Here is a 21,549-nt window from a genome sequence, read left to right as displayed (position 1 = left end):
AGTTTTATAACAATATTGAGGTGAAAAAATATGAAACAAGCAATCTCTGATAAAAGCAGAACCACTGGCCACATTCATGAAACCTTGTTCCTCCGTGGCCGTGTGTCTTTCAGTGTATTTCTGTAACCTCTTCTTGATGATAAAAGCTCCACTAGGGATGGTTGGTCTGTGTACATGTTCATGATAGTGATGGTCTAGTTGCAAAAAAAGGCTTCTCCTAGGATTTGGGTGGGGGTTTTTTGTTGTTGTTCTTCATGGTTTTTGTTTTAACACACTGAGAATAACAACTTCCATTACCTAGTAATGGAATCTTTGTTACCCTGGGTAACAGTTAAATCAAATATTCTGCTTTTCTTAACTTTTAAACCAAGGAAGAAAAAGAAGTGATCTTTCAGCAAGCAGTCTAATAATTGTATTTTCTTCAGGATCCAAGATTCAATGCAGAAGTTGACCAGATCACAGGGTATAAGACTCAGAGCATTCTCTGTATGCCAATAAAGAATCACAGGGAGGAGGTAAGTTGCAGTCTTGGGATCACTTCATGTAATACTGTTTCCAACCACTCTGATGCCTTAAACTTCTATTAGCTGCCAGTCATTATCTTCCACTATAAAACTATCTCTTTTTTTTTTAAAAAAAAAGACTGCTTTTGTTTGTTTGGACTTTAATTTTATCTTATCCAGTTCAGTAATGTAAGCCAGAGGGAACTGTCAGCGTTTAATCCCAGATGCAGCAGTAGAATATATGGATTTAACTCTAGAAGTGCTGGTCCTGCTTCCTGCACCAAGTATCTGTGAGCATTAAAGTTCTCTGCACACTTACTGGTCTATCCCAGAGCACTGAGACTGCAATTAAGAGTTACTGGCAGTGAAGTACATTTGGGTTTCCTTTGATCCTGACTGTAGGAGCCTTCAGCCACATCACCAGTTCCAGGAATACTCACAAAGGGTAAGGCTCTCTATAGAGTGTGTCCGAGCTTTGAGGTGGAGATTTTCTCTCCTGAAATTCATTTATTTTTCAAAGCATTTATGGTTTGCTTCTAGAAAGCTCAAACTCCCAAAAAGAAAGGCTGCCAGGATTGCTTTGAAGGCATCATACCTTCTTCTTCTTGCTCTTCCATCTTTCACTCCTCTTACGGAGTTTTTCACCTCGGCTCTTACTGTACTGAACCTTTCTTTCATTAAATAAATTGATTAAGCTCCTGATTTAACTTGTCTATTGAATCTTACTGCAGCTGACCCAGATGACCAGCCAGCTTTTCCTTTCTTCATGTACTACTAATTTTGGCCTAAATTTTTTTCTTTTTTTCAGTTCTTCCAAGGACAGCACTTGATCCTTTCCTACTCTTGCTTAAAAGTCTTCCCCTGCAGCCACTGCTGGCCCTGGGCCAGCAGATGAGCAAAGCAGATGTGGTGGGAACAGCTGAGTGGCAAAAAATGCTCTGCCCCATGTAGGTGGGAACAGAACTGAGTTACAAAGTCTTGCTGCTGGCCAGAGAGAGTGGAAGTGCCCATTCCTCCCCGTGTCCTGCTGCTGAGTGGGGGAAGGAATAAGAGCTGCAGTCTGTGTGTCCAGTGCACCATGACTTAGGGGCTGAATAAACCTGCAATGGGCCGTGTCCTGGGGCAGCTTTCTACTCCTAAGTGCATCAGCAAGGGGAAATGAAGCAGGAATTTGTTTATTTGGAAAAGTTCAGCCAACCTGAAGTTTGAGGAGAGTGTTATACTCATATGCAATAATTTGAAGGTGCTAAACTCTAAGAGTTCTTATAGAAAAGGATTGCAACTTTAATTTTTTCTGATTTTTACAGTCTGTACCAGAAGGTTTTTCTCCTTCTCACCACAACAAATGACTGGCATGTTTCTGGAGAGATCGTTGGAGTCAATGAATCAGTCCTTAATTTTCCATTTCCATTCTGCTGCTTTGTCTGTTTAAAAATCCCCAGAACAACAAAGCCAGAATACTGACTCCTCCCTGTTAAAAAATAAATAGATAAAATTTTAAAAATCCCCAAAGCCCCTCTATTAATATGGAGGCTACTGAATGCTGCCTTAGCCCAGGATGTCAGCAACCACAGTCAAAAGATGATTCTGGAGGTCATCCAAAAATAAGCACTGAGAAAGAGATGCAACTGGGGCTTTCTGTTTGTTTGTTTAGTATTAGGACTGTTTTTTTAAAAGCAAAAGAGTCAGTAATTGAGAGGAAGAAAATCTCATGCTCCTCTGGGCCTGCTGAAGTATGGAGATTTTTCCAGTAGATGCTTTTCACGTTTGCCTATATTTCCATGAGGCATGTGAGAAACCAAAGCCTCATTTAAAAATAACATCTAGTAAGAAATTCCACAGATGAAAAGCAAACAGTTTGATTCACAAAAGAGCCCATGAAAAGGACCCAGGAACCAGTAGCAATGAGGAAAAGCTCCAAATGGTGCTGGTTTGCCTTCTAGGGCTCCTGGAAAGCCAGGAAATGCAGTGGCACAGGTCTTCTGGTTTCGTTTGGGCTTGGATTCAGGGACCCAGAGAAAGGACTGCAGAGGTTGTGGCAAATATCACCAAGGATGTCTGCACCTGATTTTGTAGGCACTTGTCAACAAACAGCCATTCCAACAGAACTGAGCAGGGAATAGCAGCCCTTATTCCATTCCTTGGCTTAATCCAACCTGTGGAGTTATGCAGGGCTGACACAGGCTCAGCACAGCTCTCTGACAGGTTTGGAATATCTGGAGAATGGAATGTCTCTGATGCACAGAGACACCACAGCTGCCACAGAACATCTACGGGAATCACACAGTTTTCTGTTACTGCTGCATTTTTTTTTCATTCAGCCATGCATAGTAATTTGCATTAAATTCAAATTCAGTTTGTTTTCTACTAAAATCTGTAGGATTTTCTCACATGGAACTTTTAACTGAATTAACTGAGACCTCTCTCCCAGGCTCCAACTAAGACTGAACTTCCCAGTAATTGGCTAGGGAAGTGTTTTATTCTGGCAATTGTTTAGTTTGTTGTTCACTTTGCCCTGTTTGCTACTATTTCCAACAGCCTTTGAAAATATCCTGTCGCGTTTTGTTGTGTAAAACGTGAGCAGGCGTGTTCCTGCCAGCCAGGGAAGTCATTTTCTCCCTCAGTGAACACTTCAGATATCACAGTCGCTGCAGAATAGAGGAGCTCCAGCCAAGCTGACTTTAAACAAACTCCCCCAAGTTCCAGTAGCAGTCTTGCTGCAGGATTATGGAGATCAGTAATTTGCTTCTTGGGTGGATTTTCAGCTTATGCTGAGACACGTGTTACATTCACTGGACTGTTGGAAATCACGCAGGCTGCTGCTGGCATGAATGATAGAAGAGGATGTGAAAGTTTTGTTTATTAAAAATGGAAGTCTGTAAATACAGTTCTGTCCCTGCAGGATAATTTTATAAGCCTGAATCAAAGCTCTACAAGACCAGGAGAGCGAAGTAAGGTTAACACCACTTAGTCTGTCTCCTGAAGTGGGTATGTTCTCTTGTTGAAAATGAGATAAAAGTCGAGTTCCCCTCTTTCTGTTACCATTCTTTGACCTAATGTAATTTTTCTTCAGGTGCCAGCAAAAGCAAATCAAAAATATATCTTCCTAGGAAGCAAAATTAATTGTATTTTTGAGTCAGCTGAAGTAAGAACCAACTAAAAAGGGCACCAATGGCCTATAGAGCTGAAAGAGCTTTTCCAGAGTTAGGCCTGTAATCCTAATGCACAAAAACCTGCAGCATGAAACAATCGAGATAAAATCCAGAGCACAAGTCATCACTCATCACCTACTGGGAAACACTCTAGGCAGGCTGCTACTTTTAGAGGCAGGGCTCAGCTATGGCAAGAAAATAGTAAAAATAAAGTTCTCTAAGAATAAGAAGAAATCTCTTCTTCTAATGTGGATCAGGATTTCTTAAATGGGAAAAGTAGATAGAGAAGAAAGGTTAGAGGACAAGTGGAGCTCTGGAAGATCGCTTGTGCTGCCAGCAAGAGTATTTTTAACCCCTTTCTTTCCTATCAGTTTTGCCTTGTGTGACCGAGAAATATACAGGCTAATTCTGGAGCTGCAGCAGGAGAATGACAAGGACTCAAACACACACGTCTTTGCTTTATTGCTACATGACTCACCTGTTATATTTTCCCAATATTCTCCAAGCTTTATCTCAGATTTCTCTTGTTTATTGCCACAAACATTTCATGCTTTGTATGCACCTGATATCTGAGAAAGTTTCCTGTGCAGCTGAGCTCAGAGTCACCTTGGATTCAGTTTTTCTGCTGGTGCAAACATAACTCCCAGCTGGAGATCACTGGTCAGGCCTATTGTTATTGCTGATTTGTTTGTAATAAGTTTTAAAAATGAAGATTTGGGTTTCATACTGTGCTTAGTATTCTCTAAAATGCAGGCATATGTTCTCCATGGCCTAAAATGTTACTACATGATTTACTTTTGTCCTAATTACAAAATTACTTTAGTAACAGGAACAGATCCTCTTGAGTTCCCTACATCTTCTCCTAATTACCTGGTTGCAGGCAAGACTCCAATGGCTAAAAAATACCCATCTGAGGTTTTTCTCATTACTGTCTCTACACCATATCCTACAGAATGTAGAGAAGCACTGAAATTTGTACTGATATAAATGAGGCCACAATTTGGACCAGTTTAATTTTTAAAACTGTTCATTTTGTATGAAAAAAAAATGCACATCTTACAAAGTTGTCTAAAAGCTTAGAATGCCAGTGAAACAGCAACAACAAAGAAAAAGGTTTGCACTTGCACGTTTTTTTATCTTATTCAAGTCAACCACGACTGTTTAGTAGGTTTATTTTCATTACTCCTTCCCTCCTCAGTTAAAACCTTTCATTGAAAGACCTTTACAAAGCTCTAAAACCGACCATTGCTCTTGGAACACCTGCCTTTGTTCATGTATCATAAGCCTGCAGTGCTGATAAAAGGAGCCTAAATAGTCCTCTTTTTTTCTCTATAAATATGGTCCTTTTACTGTTTTCTTATAGCTTTTTTAAGCACCACAGACTTTGCTTTCGTGGAGGGGATGTATTTACACAAGATGAAAGCACTCACCTTCTGGATGCCTTGAAAAGCCTCTGGCCTTATTAAAGTTGTCTTAGCTTATGCTGGATCAAAACTGAAATAAAATAAAATAAATTAAATCAATACCCAGAGAAGACAGTGGTATGAGAAAAGGTGTCACCATTAATCTCTGCACGTGTAGGTTAAAATAAAAGTATATTGACTGCTTAAAGGATTTGCTTTCATTCAAAGTCTGCCATGGAAGTAGATACTAGTGGTAAATTGTTACTACAGAAAGGAAGTTTGCTGGATAACAAATATTCCTCCCTGCAGTGAATGAGAGGGTGACTGTGGGAAAAGCTGGGTGGTGTGGAAGGGAGCTGACAGTTCAGCTTTATTTCAGACAGACATTTTTGAGCCCACAGTTGGCAGCGGTTCATCCTGCAGAACAATGACCTTGCTTGTAACATCAGTATTTGGGGAATGCGGGGCTGAGAGATAGTAAATTGTCTTCTTTTCCATTACAAAAATAAACCCACATGCCTTCTATCAGTTTAGCAGTTACAAATGTAATGATTAACAGTTAACTTTTTAAACATTTAAACACCACACACGGTTTTCTTCTGATATTGTTTATCCCCCAAAAAGTGAGATGAAAAAATACCATCATTAACACCTTGCATTGGTTTTACACTACTTGGACTCAAACAAAGGAAGCTCTTTGTAGTTTTTCTGTCACTTGTTGCAATCATGCCAAAAAATCTGAAAAAATTTAAAAGCTTCGCCTATACTTTGTGTCAGATTAATAACACTTTGCAAAGTCTCAAAAGGAAGGGAAACATACAGAAAGGCTAAGGTGGGAAACATTTATTATACTAACAATTCGATTTAATAGTCAACCAAACGCCTATAATAATCACTTATTATCTTCTATACATATGCCTAGAAATACAATCTGGTGACAGACTCCTAATTGCTCCATTTTGAACACTCTAGGTTGTTGGTGTGGCTCAAGCAATCAACAAGAAATCTGGAATTGGTGGCACCTTCACTGAACAAGATGAAAAGGTATAAAAGCTTTATCCATTTCTGTCTCTTCTGTTTTCCCAGGGGGATGGGAGATGCACATGTTAATAATTTATTTTTCTGAAAAAGTAAAAACTCCTGCTAATCCTGCAAATGTCTTTGAGGCCATGAGAAATGTGGATGTGGAATAGTTTGATTTCTGGATCACGATGTTATCTGTCATTTATCTCTGAAACACAGGCTTATTCTCCTGAAATGCATTGCAAGTTTCATACCTTGTAAGAGACATCATTTTTTATTCAATGGTTCCAACTCTCCTGGAATGCCCAACAAACATATTTTGAATATTAAGATTTGTGTAGTGATTCTCTTTCAAATACTGTGTCACTTCTCAATATAGCAGTTGCAGAAAAAGAAAAAGCTTTAGATAAGTTATGACCAATGTCTAAGATAATCAGTAGAGCAGACAGTAGAATTGATTCCTAATTCTCACATTGCAGTTGCTTTCCAAACATTTCCAGACTTCACATTCAGGTTGGTTTGGCAAAAGCCAGGCTGTGCTCAGGCTGAAGAAGTGACTTAACATTCAGCAATAAAAGAATCAGAATTCAGCCTTTCTCTTTGAAAACTCCCCCTTTAAAACAAAATGCAGCCTGAGCATCTGCAGGATATCAGAATTAATCCCACGCTGAGAGGGGGAAAATTGTGGGTTTGCTATGTTAGCAGAATTTTATTTCCCCTTTCCAAGAGATGGAATTGCCCAAAATGAGAGAGGCTGGTTGTCTGCGCTCAGCTTTTCTACATAAAATAAGCATTGCTGCAAAATGACTTGATTCCTTTGAGCTGCTTCTTACATCAGTCTTACCAATCCTACTTGCACCAAGATAACCTGCGAAGATCATTAGTTTAAACAAAAGGAGAAAGGATTCTTGAGGAAATAACAAATTGGGAGCAACTGAAAAAACCCAGACCCTGAATGTGTGGTTGCCAAAACCAACAAAAATATCAATTAATACTTCCAAGTGGAAACAAAACACTGCAGCAGCTTATCTTTGACTGTGGGACGTCATCTCCACGAGGTGCTGATGTTCATTTGTCTGCAGGACTTCGCCGCCTACTTGGCATTTTGCGGAATTGTCCTTCACAACGCGCAGTTGTACGAGACGTCTCTGCTGGAGAACAGGCGGAATCAGGTACGGAACCATTTCCCGCTGGGTCTGAGTATTCACGTGACCCTCAGTGTTGCTAAACCGGTGCAAATTTGGCTAATTTTTCAAATTGCCTTCGTGCTTCTTGCGAGGAAGAAATGGAACAGGAGCACGTTTGAGCAGCTGAGTCCTCCAGCAGCAGCTTTGAAGCGCTGTATCCAAACGATGCTCTCACCAAATGAGTTCATTAGGATCTGCTTAGAATTACAACAGATAATAATTGTGTTCCAAAGTTTTAAGAAATGTAAATATCGCTGGTTTCAGGATGCACACATGAGCCATAGGAAGTCATTAGGTTTCCTAAGGACAAGTAACTGTGTTGTCTGGATTTCTCAGGTTTCATTTGATGACCTGTTAATGTCTAAATCTATTCTGCCTCTCTGACCCAAAACATCAGCCAGCCATCTGTGCTATTTATTTCCTCCATCAAAAGCGTCAAACTGGCTGTTATTCACTTACTTTGCAGTCTGTGTGAGAGCCAGTATTTCATTCTGGTCACAGACATACACACTGACTTCCCTGATTCAGGGGAGAGAAGACTCAAAGACAGTAGCAATGCTAATTATTGCATAAATCACAACTAGCCAAAATTTCACAAAAGGCCTTTTCCCCAGGTGCTTCTTGACCTTGCCAGCCTGATCTTTGAGGAGCAGCAGTCTTTGGAAGTAATCCTGAAGAAGATAGCTGCCACTATAATATCCTTCATGCAAGTGCAGAGGTGTACCATCTTCATAGTGGATGAAGACTGTCCCGTGAGTGTGGCTTTTTGGCTAAAGGCAGAAGTGCTTATTCCCTGGGAGTGGTTTGGGCTTCCCTCCACCCTGACTCTGTAGGATTTCTGACCCATAGTATGTTCTGTCATCTTTTCATGCTCAGGCTGGGTGTCGACTCGGGAGGTTTTAGTCTTTGTTTAATTAAAGAATTTGTTTAATTAAAGAATTTCTGTGCTGACAGATAAATTTGGCATGGCTTGTAAATACTGGCATTTCTTCTCAGAGTCATCAGTAGAGACTCAAGACACTTCAACGATACCTGAAGTTGTACCAAAAGATATCTTTGTGGCAGGATCCTGTACAGATGTGAAATGAAGGGAAAGAATTTTACACTTGTGTTTATTACAGAATAGGTCTTGGTAACTGCAACAAGGTTTTCACGGATCATACTATTCTAATTTATGTCAGCCTTATAGACCTGTGTATTAAAATATCCTCTCGGTGTTCCAGGATACATTTTCCAGTGTGTTTCACATGGAATCTGAGGAATTAGAAGATTCTGCTGAAAATCTGAAGAGGTAAACCAGTGAATTCAGACCTTTTTTCACCCCAGGAGAATCCTGAAGAACCTATGCTATTAATGTTCTTTTCATAATAACAGGCCTTATTTCTACTGGGTCCTGGGTATTACTGCTATTTTTAGAGAGCAGGTTTTGCCCTGAAGTGTGCCCAGACAAACTCTCTTGCCTTGAAAAGGCCCCACTGAGCAGAACAGGAGAGTAGGACCAGTTCTCTGCACTTTGCCAGGTCCAAGTACATGTTGGTATCACAAGGCTAAGCTACAGACATGTACAAAATGGGAGAAGTAAAATTCTAACTTGGTGAGCAGTTCTAAAACTGCTCTGTAAGAAATCTGTGTAGACAACTATGGTGTAGAGTAGAAGATAATAATCCTATTAATGTTTTTAAACAGTTATTTTAATCATCACCCTTATCTCATAGATAAGGAAGCTGGCTTAAAGAACAAGTCTGACTAAATCAAGACTGAAGTCCTAAAGTTCTAACTTTCAGTCATCTTTGAGAAACCAACTGGGAGGAAGGGAGAGGTAGAAATAGCTGAATTAAAATACCCAGATTAAATAGTTTCCAAATTTAGCCTGAACCCATGTATTGAAGTTTGAAAATTACTGTCTCCATTACTTTTCTCTGCCATCAAAGACAGCTGTTTCAAATAATGTCAAAAAGAGACACAGTTGTATATAAAATGTTCACTGTGGATATTGTGTGCAGAGAGAAAACGGAGAATTCTGTACCCTTTTGATGATTTTTTGCAGTAAACATTTATTATATTAAAATTAATTCCATATATTAGAAAATTATGTCCAAAGTGTGTGGCTAAAGCAACCAAAAACTGTTGAGCTGTATTACAGTTTTAGACACTGTACAACCAGAGTGTAGAGAGGTACAACAGTCTGATAAGATCACAAGGTGAAAAAGAAAGTTCCTCTTTACTTGGTCTTCTACACTATGAGAATGGACCTTCCACTTCATTATCCCTTTTATGGTTACTAGTTAATGGACTTAAAATGTGATTTACTGCTTGCGTGGGCCATCAGTAAATTATTTCTCATAACTGATAGGGGAGGAATCTCGGAGGCTGAATTTCCTATCAGAATTTTGTTCATGAGACAGCACAACTACGTGCTGAGGACTGTACTGTGAGTCAGCCACTGGAGTCAGAACTTCTGCTCTGCTTGAAGGGCGCGATTTTTGGGCAATAGCAGAAATAATGACATGGATTAGATAGGAATTATTACTTTACATAATAAAATTCAGGCTTGTTACGTAATCAAGGACCCCTCCAGCCCTGTGAACATCCTTAGAGCAGGAGGATAACTAAAGTCAAGTCAAATATCGGAGGGAAACTCTGGGAGTTTGATGGCAATAGGTTTATTTTGAGGGCATATGTCCTCGAAGGCAGGAGGGTCTGAGGGTCTAAGAGAATTAAAATACCTTAATTAAATCAGCTGTGACTGAAAGAGTAGAGATGACTGATTCTGTAAATGTCCTTTGTGTCCCAATTTGGAATAAACAGTTCTATTTCAGTATCAGAATCTCCATATGACTGATTGGGCCTTTACTTTTAGAACAAATTTGAAATGAACTTAGAAGCAGAAAATTCCCAAGTGATACCTGCTGCAGTCTCTTTAACTAATGGGAATTTCATCCAGTATTGGCTTTTTAAGTGTGTCAGATTTGTGAATGGAGTTGGTTTTCACAAGGTTCTGTTTATTTCTGTATAAACGCAGCTGTTCATTCTCTGTCCTTCATCTGTGTAAACCGTAGGGATTTGTTTATTTTTTCAGCTTGGTGTTCAGTGTTAATGTTGAATAAGAAATGGTGGAATGCACACGTCAGTCCACTCTGCAGTTTTGTGATGACAGCTGGATTGGGATCCAGGGTTTGAACTCGACCCCATTATATATCTCTTAGTTGTACCTACAGATCCTTTTCTCATACAGGAAAGATATTACTCTTACCTGCTGGGCATAAATGCAATGCCTCATTTTCATGCCACGCACATAACAATGGTGTTGTTGTTGTGTCCTTCAGGGACTACGACACAAACCAAATCAATTACATGTATGCTCAGTACGTCAAGAACACCATGGAGCCACTCAACATCCCAGATGTCTGCAAAGACAGAAGATTTCCCTGGACGGTAAGGAAAATAAGCTTAGATTTGAAAATCAGAAACAGAAAATGTTTCTCTGTTTACCTTTTAAGGCTTTTTTTGTTTTCCCCTTATTGTTTCTGTCAGTGTAATGGCCCCGGTTAGAATAATGAAAGCACAAAGGAAGGTACACAGAGAGTGCTGGGAGGCTCCCAGTTCCCTTTTATCCTTTCCTTTCCCTTCTTGTTCTGGCAAAGATTAATGTTATAGATGCAGGCTCTTTGCTGGTTTGGAGATGGAACCAATTCACTTTTGTTTGGGAGCTTTTGTTTCACAAGTGTGATCTCGTGGTATGGTGTACTACCGAGCACATGGATACTGCAGAGTGAGGAGGGAAGGTCACCTGGCAGGACTCAGATTCCAGTCAGGTTGCCTGCAGAGTTGTCATTAACAAAAAGCAAACTTGTAATTCTGTATTTTCCTGTCCTTGCAGAAATTAGAAAGATGTCTGCTCTTCTTGCTATATTTAAGCCTGTTTCCCAGAGGGGCTCAGGGAGAGAGTCATGAGAGGGACATGAGTTGCTGTGGTCAGCAGATGGCTTTTTACCAAAATTTGTTCTGAGACACACAACAAAGAGGTCAGAAAATATAGTGTTCAGTGTGATTGTTCCAGTAAGTGGAAAGAAGGGGCAGGCTTGTGGTGGGGAGCTCTGTTGCTTCCCTTTTTTTTTTTTCTGTGCAAGGTTTCATGAATGTTCTGGAGTGGATTTCTAGGAGTGCTCAGCACTTTGCAGTACAGGGCCCAAAGCTCTTAACTGCAGGACTGGAAGTACAGACAGAATCCGGTGGATATACTGTATAGACCAATAAAGAAAGAGGTGATTATTTGGAAGACATTTAAAAATAAAATTAATACCTTGAGAGTCACCCAAACAACTGTTTGTCTGAAACAGGATGTTCAGTAGAGTTATTTTGCATTTTTGCCTGGAAGGAAAATGGAAGGAAGTAATAAAAAGAAAATAACAGTGCTGTTAGAAAGAATTCTGGATAATGTTGTTCAGCACACAGTGACTGCATCTGCACCACTACTTAGGAGCAGTCCCAAGGCAGGGCTGGAGGCTAAATGTTTTGAAAGCTGATGAACCCTGACGTGAGGGAAATCCCAGGTGTTCCCAGTGCCCTAGAAACCCTGGCTTGCCTCTTTCTTTGGAGGACGTTCAACAGCATCTGTAGTCACCTCGTGAAAATACCTTTGCGCTTTGGTGGCCTGAAGTGCCTAGGAAATGGCACGAGGCAGAAGAGCAGCTTGGGTTTATTTGTGCTGTGATGCTGAGCTGTGAAGTTGCCTCAGGTTTAGGCCATTTCCAAGGATAGCACAGAAGTCAAATGCTAAGCTTCAGTTGTCAGGTGCCCGTGTTCTTCCCCGAACCAACTAAGTTAGTGCAGTGGAGACAAAGTTCAAATATCTACAACGCTTCTTAAAGGCATTTAAGCCTGGTTTTGGCTTACTCTCCTTCCTTTTCACTAATGCTGGGTCAGACACTTTTATCTAGCACCGTGCACTGTGGTTTCATCTCCAGTCCTCTCCTGTTTGACTTTTAGGGAGAGATGCTGATTCTTATCTCCTTTTTTTACAGCTGATTGCACAGGTATTGCAGCTGAGAAAACAATCCTGCTCCTGAGTTATTCCGTATAACCCTCTTGATAATGGGCTACTATTAAGTAGTAGTACTTAAGTGGCTGGAGTCGTGTAAAGTATGTGGCATGATGTAATCCCTTAATTATTTCTTTAAAGAATCACATCTCCTATTGCCACTTGTAAGCATTACAGTGTTTGTGCACTTGCCTGGCAAGATCCTATCTACAGTCCTTGCTCAGCACCAGAGAGCAGAGCAACAACAGTTAAAAAAAAAAACACACCAAGATAACCTTTTGATTGGAAATATTAATGTGTGCCCCTTTTTTGTGTCACATGCAATTAGAGATTGGACCATATGTACTTCTCAGCAGCTGCCACATTATTCCAGGAGCAGTCAGAGTAGAATTACACCCTTTTCTCACCAGGTATTTGAAAAAGAGGCATTGTCTTCTTGATCCAACCTTCCACTCCCCAAATAAATTGATTCTCCTTCTACTGGAGCACGAGACATGATGGAAAATCTTTGGAAGGATGTAGAATGTTGCCCTAGCTGGTAGTAGTTTTCCTACTTGTTGTTTGTGTGCAAACTCTTTGAAGACATGGTTCCTTTTGAGGGAGTATGTAAGCCAAGAATAGTTGCAGACCCACCCTCAGCCACCTGAACACTCGTCTCTAAAATTGTAACTGTATTTTTTTTGTTTGTCTAACAGAATGACAATGCAGAAAATGTAAGCCAACACATAAAGAGTTTGCTGTGTACACCAATAAAAAATGGGAAAAAGAATAAAGTGATAGGTAGGTATCTCTACAAAAATGTCGTTATACATTTCACAGAAATATTTATGTGCTCCACAGTAAAATCCAAGCAACGTGGAATCTCAAGCCAGGAGAAAAAATCCTTAATTATCATGTTTTCAATTAATAAGTCCTCTAAGACCACCCTGAGTATAAACTGCTTACCTAATAAGTTACCAAAGAGTACAATGAGTATCAGCCTGAGTTCCTGGCATCAGTAAGTTCCACAAGCAAACAAAAAATAAAACATACTGATCCCTAGACAGTAGCATGAATCCAACTTACTCAGCCTTACAAAATTTGGCCAGTAAATATTAAGAGTTCCGAGAACGCATTTTTAATGGTCTTCAAATAATTTGCTTTGAGAATTATGGCAAAACTGCAGAGCCCAATTTTTATAGTAAATATGAGGTCCCTTTTTTGTGAAGACAGATTATTTTTTTCTAACCTTTGAAGCAGAAGGAGAAGCATCCTCTTCACCTAATGGAGTTTTGGTATTAGCTTCTTTCCTGAGTTCTTTTATTACTTTATTGAAATATTCTAGCAAACCCTAGTAGACCAAGGTGAAGACTGAACTGTTGAGCTTTAATTAGAGATATTTCACTATGCTGTGAGCTACTGATCTCATGGATTTTTTTTTTTCTATTGGGATTTTCTATGGAAGTTCAAGAGTTTCAGTCAGGCCACCCATTTAGGTGGGTTTTTCAAATCTGAGTAATTCTCATTGGGAAATGTTCTTTGAAGTCTCTTCTGTTTTCACATCTGCCTAATGTTCAGATATTTAATAGGGCAAGGTCAAGAAGTTGTCTTTGGGACAATATCCAGAAGCTCCTTTGCCACACTACACAGCATGTATGACTATTATTATAAGTCTGGTTTCTTTTTTATATTATTTTAAGAGTGGTATAGCCAAAACCAGAAGTTGGGAAGTGGGATTGGGGTGGGAAAAACTGTCCACAGCAAAACCAAGCAGACCTTATTGGCAAGAAAGATGAAAAGAACTTTTTTATTCTCCTGACTTGTGCATTTCTCAGGTATGTGGTGAAAGCTTTACAGAATTTTGCTGTGGTTTTGTAACTATGTCCCAGTAAAAGACTTTGGACTTCCTTTATTTGTAATATATGGGAATCTCAGTGCTTTGGGGAAGTATTTGAAAGGGATTTAAAGAGTCTTAAGTACTACATAGTATATTCACTGCAGTTCTCTGTTTATTTTAAGAGACATCTCTGTGCATCCAAATGCTGTGTCTTTTAGGAATTCATTTACTTTTGTGGCATATTCACTGTTGGGTCTTAATCTTGTGTTCATGACATCACAGTTGCTATGGGAATAATTATAATGTCATAAACCATGCTAAACAGAGACCTGAAAGTGAGTTTCATGGGATTTTCCTACAGAGTTTTATAAATCAGCTTCTTTTTTTCCCAGGGAAAGTTAATCTTTTTCCTTATTTGAATCCTTATTTGCTGGGATTATGTTTTTTACTGTGATTCTGTGATCTAGTCTTCTCATCCCATTAAGGTTCAGAATCTTGTTTGCAATATTCAGATAACACAATCCCTGAGATATATTTGCAGTTGGCCAGGAAAATGCTGGCTTTTATGCTCCAAACTGTTAGTACTCACACTCATGGGAGGGAGAAAACATTTGCACTCACTTAAGACAATAATCACCCCCAAAGCAGTTTTGGCCAAAGACAGCATGTTCTTATATTGCAGCTGCTTTCATTAATATTCTGCTTTTTAGCAGAAACTACCATCTGCTGGGCAAAACTAAAGAGAGGTATATGTCTGAATTTCCCTCTGCTTCAAATGGTGTCAGGGACTTAAGCTGCAGCAAGGTGTGGCAGAAGTTACCTGTCAGACTTTTCAGTGGCCTATGCGTGGAAAAGTCCAGAAATTCTTAACAGAAAAATAAACAGATGCAGCTATCAACAGGTTTGAGCCTAACAAGCTGAATTCAGTAAGATGCTTTTCAAGGAGTTCAGCAGTGTTTGGAGCAGGCTGGAATAAATCACATCCTCATGGAATCGGCAACTCTGCTTAACCTCGGAACCTCAACTTGGGTATTCTCTGTTTAGTTCATTTACTTAAAAAAAATTCCAGTACTGACTCAAATAAGGAAGCAAAAACTCTGTGTACTACTGTTCTGACTTTCATAAATGTTCTTTTGGCATGGTTGCAAAAATTTAATTAGCCTCCAAAGGACAAATTGTCTTTAGGGATTAAATCAATCTAGAATACTATTAATAATAAAAGTTAGGATGAAAACGACCCTAGAATTTCACAGGATAACCAAGTCTCTAAAGCCCTACATTTTTGGTTTACAAATCCCAATAAATACTTTTGAATCTGCTTTGTAAAATGTAATTGTTTCATATATGTTTTAGCATTCATTCTATAATACATTGAAATTACTCTTAAAAAAAAAAAACAGGGGAAAATCCTACAGCACTCCTGTGGGTCCCTTTTATGTATATTGATGGTTCATACTGCAGGCTAAACTGTCCCAGACTTAACTCTTGCTGTTCCTTACAACAGGTGATATGGTGGCAGTTCTCTGTATTACTTCTTTTCCTTTCTGTACCCTGCCACAGGCGTTTGCCAGCTGGTGAACAAGATGGAAGAAAACTCAGGAAAGATCAAGGCTTTCAACAGAAATGACGAGCAGTTCCTGGAAGCATTCGTCATCTTCTGTGGCCTGGGGATCCAGAACACACAGATGTACGAGGCTGTAGAGCGAGCCATGGCCAAACAGATGGTGACATTAGAGGTGAGCTCCACAACTAGGTGGTCCTTAATTAGCCCCAAAGTGATTTTCTCCAGACCCTGTCTGCTCTACGCATCAGGACAGAAACAGTGCTGCCCCAGGGGAATTTGGCCTGTGGAGTTGCTCGGGAATTTTCCCGCTTGTTTCTGGATGTGCTGGCAGACTGTTCCATTTGGTGTTGTGTTTTAACCTCGCTCATGACATTCGGTGGTGAGCTGGGCCCATCTTTTCCTCTCCCTGGGGCTGCCCACGGGCAGCTCGGCGGGTGCGTTCTGCCGCGTTGGAACAGGAAACGCTTGGGCGGATTAGGGGCTTCCTTTTCTTGTCTGAGGTCTTCTGTGATGATTTTGGCTCAGCCCTTTGGACACACAGAGTAACAGCAGCGTTATTGTAGGCTTGCAGCAATTTCCTCAGACTCCAGCAAACCATGTCAGGATGAACATCACCTGGTCTCAGCCTTTGAGCTGGTTCCTGTTCAGTTTAACAGCTGAAGAGGGCTTTAGTCTGAGAAGCTGAATTACTCAGAGGCGATAACTTGAAGCTGAAAGTGAAAACTTTATAGGCTTTGGATCTCCTGACATTCATTATGTAAACAGAGTATTTGCAGAATTCCTAAAATGGGGATTATGTACCCCACAGCCTCTAAAAGAAACATTACAACTCTCAAATAAACCCGTATTAAGTCATGTTAAATAAAAAGGGAGTAAAATTATTGTCAGAATGATTGGTTTATATTGCAAATTAGAAATTCTCTCTCCTACTGTAACACTCTATGGGCAATACAGGAGGTCCAGACAGATTATATGTTAACACATAGGATGGGTTCTTTAAAAAAGAATCAGTCTCTAGTTGCCTAAAATAATCCATAACATTTTCATGACCCTTGTTCTCAAGAGCTAAAAAATATGAGCTTATTTAGTTAATTTAAAACAAACATATTGTCTTTCAGACTTCTGTGCCAAGTTTCAGTTAGGGCAAAACTTTCTTCTCTGTCTGAATAAACTCCTGAAAGAATTCCTATGGCAACAATGTCAGGCTCATAATTATAGCTGTTTCGTGTATTATTTGTCTTTGAAAGTGGGGCATGAAATCTTTCCAAAGAGAAAATCAGAGTTCTTTGCTCTTTTATAGAAACTATTTACGTTTTCCTGGCCTACTTATCTCCAGAAGGTTCTGTGCTGTGGGAGATTTGTGCAAGTTGCAGATATCTCCCCATATGCATTCAGAGAGCTCCCTTAAAACCTTGTGGGCCCTGCATGGACAATAGATTTCATCAGCAAATGCAGTGCAGTGCTGAAAAATCTGCTTTAGGAAAAGTACTTTTTTACCACACTGCTCTTTTGTTTGTACTAAGGGCTGCTTCTTTCTTTCTGTAGGTTCTCTCATACCATGCCTCTGCTGCTGAGGAGGAAACGAGGGAGCTGCAGGTAACAGTGGTAATTGAATTTTTTACTATTACTATAGAAATGTTCCATTAATAGAACAAAGAGCAGCCCTTCACACAGACGTGATCCCGAAACACACAGAAGCACATTTTCCAGAAATCAAACTGACAGTGAGGGTTATACTGATTGGTTCCTGAATTGAATCAGTTGATCACATGAAAACGAAACATTACAATGCCTCAATCAGAAGAAATACAGGCTGGCCAGAGCACTGCAAGAACCAGAAAAAGTGCTGAGAACTCTTCATTTTGCAGCTAAGTCTGAATGTTGCGTGTCTCACAGCTTTGGTCCCTTTCAAGCATCCCAAGGATGAGTGCAGCTTTATGGCCTTGGTGGAAGTTCTGTATTTAATTTTTAATGCAGTGATTTTTTATTTTTATTATTTTTATGGCTGCTTTTCTGTGCAGTGTCCTGCTCTGCTCATGTTTAATTCTGTGTGTAGAAAGCACTGCCTAAGGAATAACTACAGCTGTGATTTCAAGCGCAGTTCAAAGCACAGCATGGGCTTAGTTTCTCCAGGTCTCTGCTGGAGGAGGTGTTCCAGGGAAAAAGCATCACCCCTGCTGCACAAAAACAAATGGGAGGGATGGAGAGGAAGGCAGACACGGGGGACCACAGGATGGGTATTATGGGATTGGTCTGGACAAGCAAGGTGCCATGGAACAAGGTGTAAGACTACGGGTATTTCTAGAATAGTGTCACGTGGCTTTTGACCCTCAGTCCTACCAGGCTGCTGCCCAGCCATAAGGAGCCGTGGACAAGAGCAGAATGCAGCACATCTCCTGGGGTTTCTCTGCAGGGCTCGGGTTGTAATCTCTGTGGTCACATCTTGACTGCTAAATAAAACAGAACCACAGCAAACCTAGAACTGGGCCAGTGTCCACCCCCACCTACCTGTCCATGTGCTTCCTAACACAGTCCTGGCCCGTGTCAGCCACGGGCTCTCAGGACATACCAGACAACACAGGACTAGAGCACACGCACAGGCCTTTTTATTCTGCTCTCAGCTAATTTTGTTTCATTTTGCATTCATATCATTGTATCAAGCCAGACAAAATAGATTAAAGTGATGTTTCTGGACATACCTTTCTGTGATTTGCTCTGTTTTGCTTCTAAATAACCTGACAGCACAGAAAGCAGATGCTTCATCAGGCAGTGGGGCTAGAAAATCATTGTAGTTCCCTTCCAAGTGAAACTGTCCTATTCTGTTTCATTATCTGCATTGTGGAATAGGCTGTAGTAAAATTTCTCACTTTCCTCATACTACAGGATGTCCTGTTGCATCAGTCACCTCCTTTGAGCCTGGATACAACCTGTGTTTTCCCACACAAAGCAAACGAAACAAAGCAAAACTGTTCCTAGTTGCCACTCAGTTACCACAGTGCTCCCATGTTTTCCACAGCCACCTTTTTGCTGCCAGAAATTTTTGTTGCCCTTTGCATCCCTCACTAGTTCCAACTCAAGCTGAGCTTTGGTTTTCCCATCCCCCGCCCTGCACACTTTGGTGATGTCTCTGTGTTCTTCCTGGGTAGCCCATCCCCACTTCCTCCTTCTCTGTACTTCAGTTTTCCGTTTCAGCTCCGTCGGGAATTCCCTGTTCATCCCTGCTGGCATTTTATCACGCTCACTTCAGTACGCTCCAGAATGGGCTATTCTTGTGTTTGAGGGATCCTTGAAGGGAGTGCCTTGGTGTATTACACGAAGTTGTAAGCTGGATCTGTATGTTTGTCACTCACAATAGAAGACAAGTTTTAAAAATTACTTTCTACACTTAACCAGGCAATGAAATGCAGTCACTAATTATTCACTACTAATTACCATTAGTACGATGCTTCTAGTAAGCAACAGGAATTGAAAAGCCACAGTTATGCAAAGAGGGGAATTTTGGCACATTTTTTTCTTTTCTTGACTATTTCATGCTCTTTATAACATTCCCAAGGTGGAGAAATTGGGCAGGAGGCTGTAGTTTGTTTGGTCAGTGCTCACAGAAGCTGACCATAGCTCAATAACTTGAAATTAAAATGCTATAAAATGGGGGGCTGAAAGCTCTTCTGGGTTCAGCAAGGGAAAGAGGAAATCTCTAATCTGGTTAAATACCACTTGAATAGCTACAGAGTGCAGGGGTTTTTATGTCTCAGGTGAAGTGAAACTTACTGTTGTGGAGTCAAAGGCAGGAGATCAAGGAAGGGAAGGATAAATTATGAATGAAGTGAGAAGACAGGCATGAGGTGCCCTGTTCAGCTCCGAGTGAGTCCTTCCAGCCCCTTTCCCTGTGAAATTCCAGCCTGCAGCTGCAGATTTTCAAAATCATGTCAGTAGAGTTCCTGAACAGGTGCATTATTTGCCACTGAACATACAGCTCTTTCACATGCTCACAGCTGAGATACCACATGAATGCAGGCTGAGGGACACAAAATTACTGGTACAAGAATTTTTTTTCTCCTGTGTAAATACTGGTTTTCATAATCTTTCGTGACTTTCCAGTTCTGACACACAAGAAAGGCAACAGCAAACTTCTATGGAACAGGGACTGGTAGAGGTAGTTCTGGGGATTTACATGCTACATGTAAAAATACTGTAGATTATGACACATGCTTCCTTTTCAGTGCCTCAGGCTCCTGGGACAGAGTTCCCCATGGTGGAACATTTCTGGGAGAAATGTTTTCCCCTAGAATTACGAAAAGGAAGACAAACACAGATGTTTATTTCCTCCACCATTTCAGATTTACCTGATTTGTTTTGATCCACACTCAAGTTGAGGTGAAACAGCTGTGAAGAACTGAGAACTCCTTTACAGAAAAATAGTTATACTGAATTTTTTTCTGTAGACTTAAGACATTGATTTTTGTATATTATTATATTGTAGACATTTATTTTGTTAGGATAAGACTTAGCATAACCTTAACACCTGTATTTTGCGGGGCAGCCAAGACCTATACTCTGCATTTTATCACTAGGAAAAGTAGAGTTGCAACACATGTAATACACGGAGATATTACTGATAATTAAAAACACAGATTAAAAAAAGTAGAGTTTGGGGGTTTTGTGTACTTTGTAATTTCAAATTTCATGGTGAAAGTTTATGATTATACTCAAATTGCACCAAAAACATTGTCCATAGGTTTTAAAGATTAGTGATCACAGGTGAACCCTGATTTTTCAGGTTTCCAGCCCTGAGAAAGCTCTGCCTGTAGACATGTTCTGCCTACCATTGTTCTGAATGGGGACCCTGTTAGGAAATCTGTTTTACTGACATCTCTTTCCTTGTCATTTTTAGAAAAATGGCAACCGTTACAGATTTTGATGTCTGCACATTCATAGAAACAAACACACAACTCCACTGCCTTATTTTCTCATTCTCCCAATTTCACACATACTCTTGGTTGCAATTTGCCTCAGGTGACTTAGATAACAGACTGACCAGGTAATTCTTCCTTTATCCTCTTGATCTGTGGAAAAGTGTGTGTTAAATCTAAGGTAATAAGATAATATTAAACATGGAAGGCTAAGGGAAGTAAATGAGAAGTAATCATCACTTTTGAGCATCGTGTGAAGGTAAAATTTAGTGTCTCACCCCTTCTCTTTTTACAAAGCAGGTATTTCTGTTATCCTTTCTCTTCCCTAGTGCTAAGCTGTGTCCTCTCCTTCTTCTCCAGGCTGCTGTGGTGCCATCTGCACAATGCCTCAACCTGACCGACTTCTACTTCAGTGATTTTGAGCTGTCAGACTTTGAAACAACGCTGTGCACAATCCGGATGTTCACAGACCTCAACCTGGTGCAGAATTTCCAAATGAAGCACGAGGTATGAACGCTGCCAAACACTGCTTCACACACAGAGACCAGGAATTCTTAGAAATTCGGGACAATAGTGAAATGACCCCAGTAAAGAGAGTTGGGAATCTGTATTACAGAGCAGTTAGCAAACTAGGAAGGTATATAAAGTATTGGGGTCTGTCCTCAGTTTTCTGCTGAATGATGAATAATTTTACAGTCTATGATTAATGGACTGGAAAACAGAACACTGAGGGGGGAGATGACAGCATCTTCTCAGTAAGGGAAAGGCTGTTATAAAGAGGACAATAATATTGTTCACTTTGTCCATATAAGGTAGGAACTATCTTAGTCTCTCCCTACATAAGATTAGATTAGATTTTAGAGGGAAATTCATAGTTGTGGAGATAACAGAGACTGAAACGGATTCCTTATGTGGGCTTTGGAAATGTCCCTGCAGGTTTTAACCAACAG

At 40.2% G+C, this 21,549-nt stretch overlaps 1 protein-coding gene and 1 long non-coding RNA gene across 7 annotated transcripts in view; one reads left to right on the top strand and one right to left on the bottom strand.

The window, feature by feature from the left end:
• LOC113954550 overlaps positions 1-21,549 on the bottom strand; it is a 113,816-nt gene that overhangs the window by 66,635 nt on the left and 25,632 nt on the right. For both annotated transcript variants that reach the window (XR_003530262.1, XR_003530263.1), the window contains exon 4: positions 5,086-5,149. This is a non-coding gene — a long non-coding RNA (uncharacterized LOC113954550). The remainder of the gene's footprint in view (positions 1-5,085; positions 5,150-21,549) is intronic.
• The window catches only part of PDE5A (phosphodiesterase 5A), a 50,268-nt gene that overhangs the window by 13,191 nt on the left and 15,528 nt on the right, over positions 1-21,549 (top strand). For 4 of the 5 annotated variants that reach the window (XM_027659041.1, XM_027659044.1, XM_027659045.1 and 1 more), the window contains exons 3-12: positions 426-515; positions 6,031-6,102; positions 7,164-7,253; positions 7,883-8,020; positions 8,492-8,559; positions 10,595-10,703; positions 13,005-13,089; positions 15,686-15,861; positions 17,235-17,294; positions 20,960-21,106. In XM_027659041.1, coding sequence (XP_027514842.1) covers positions 426-515; positions 6,031-6,102; positions 7,164-7,253; positions 7,883-8,020; positions 8,492-8,559; positions 10,595-10,703; positions 13,005-13,089; positions 15,686-15,861; positions 17,235-17,294; positions 20,960-21,106 — 1,035 coding nt within the window. The remainder of the gene's footprint in view (positions 1-425; positions 516-6,030; positions 6,103-7,163; positions 7,254-7,882; positions 8,021-8,491; positions 8,560-10,594; positions 10,704-13,004; positions 13,090-15,685; positions 15,862-17,234; positions 17,295-20,959; positions 21,107-21,549) is intronic. The other variant, XM_027659042.1, reaches the window with a different exon arrangement.

This window comes from Corapipo altera, unplaced genomic scaffold (assembly GCF_003945725.1).
Source record: "Corapipo altera isolate COAL_440 unplaced genomic scaffold, ASM394572v1 255, whole genome shotgun sequence".
Taxonomy (NCBI): Eukaryota; Metazoa; Chordata; class Aves; order Passeriformes; family Pipridae; genus Corapipo; species Corapipo altera.
This window is presented reverse-complemented; position numbering and strand designations above follow the sequence as displayed.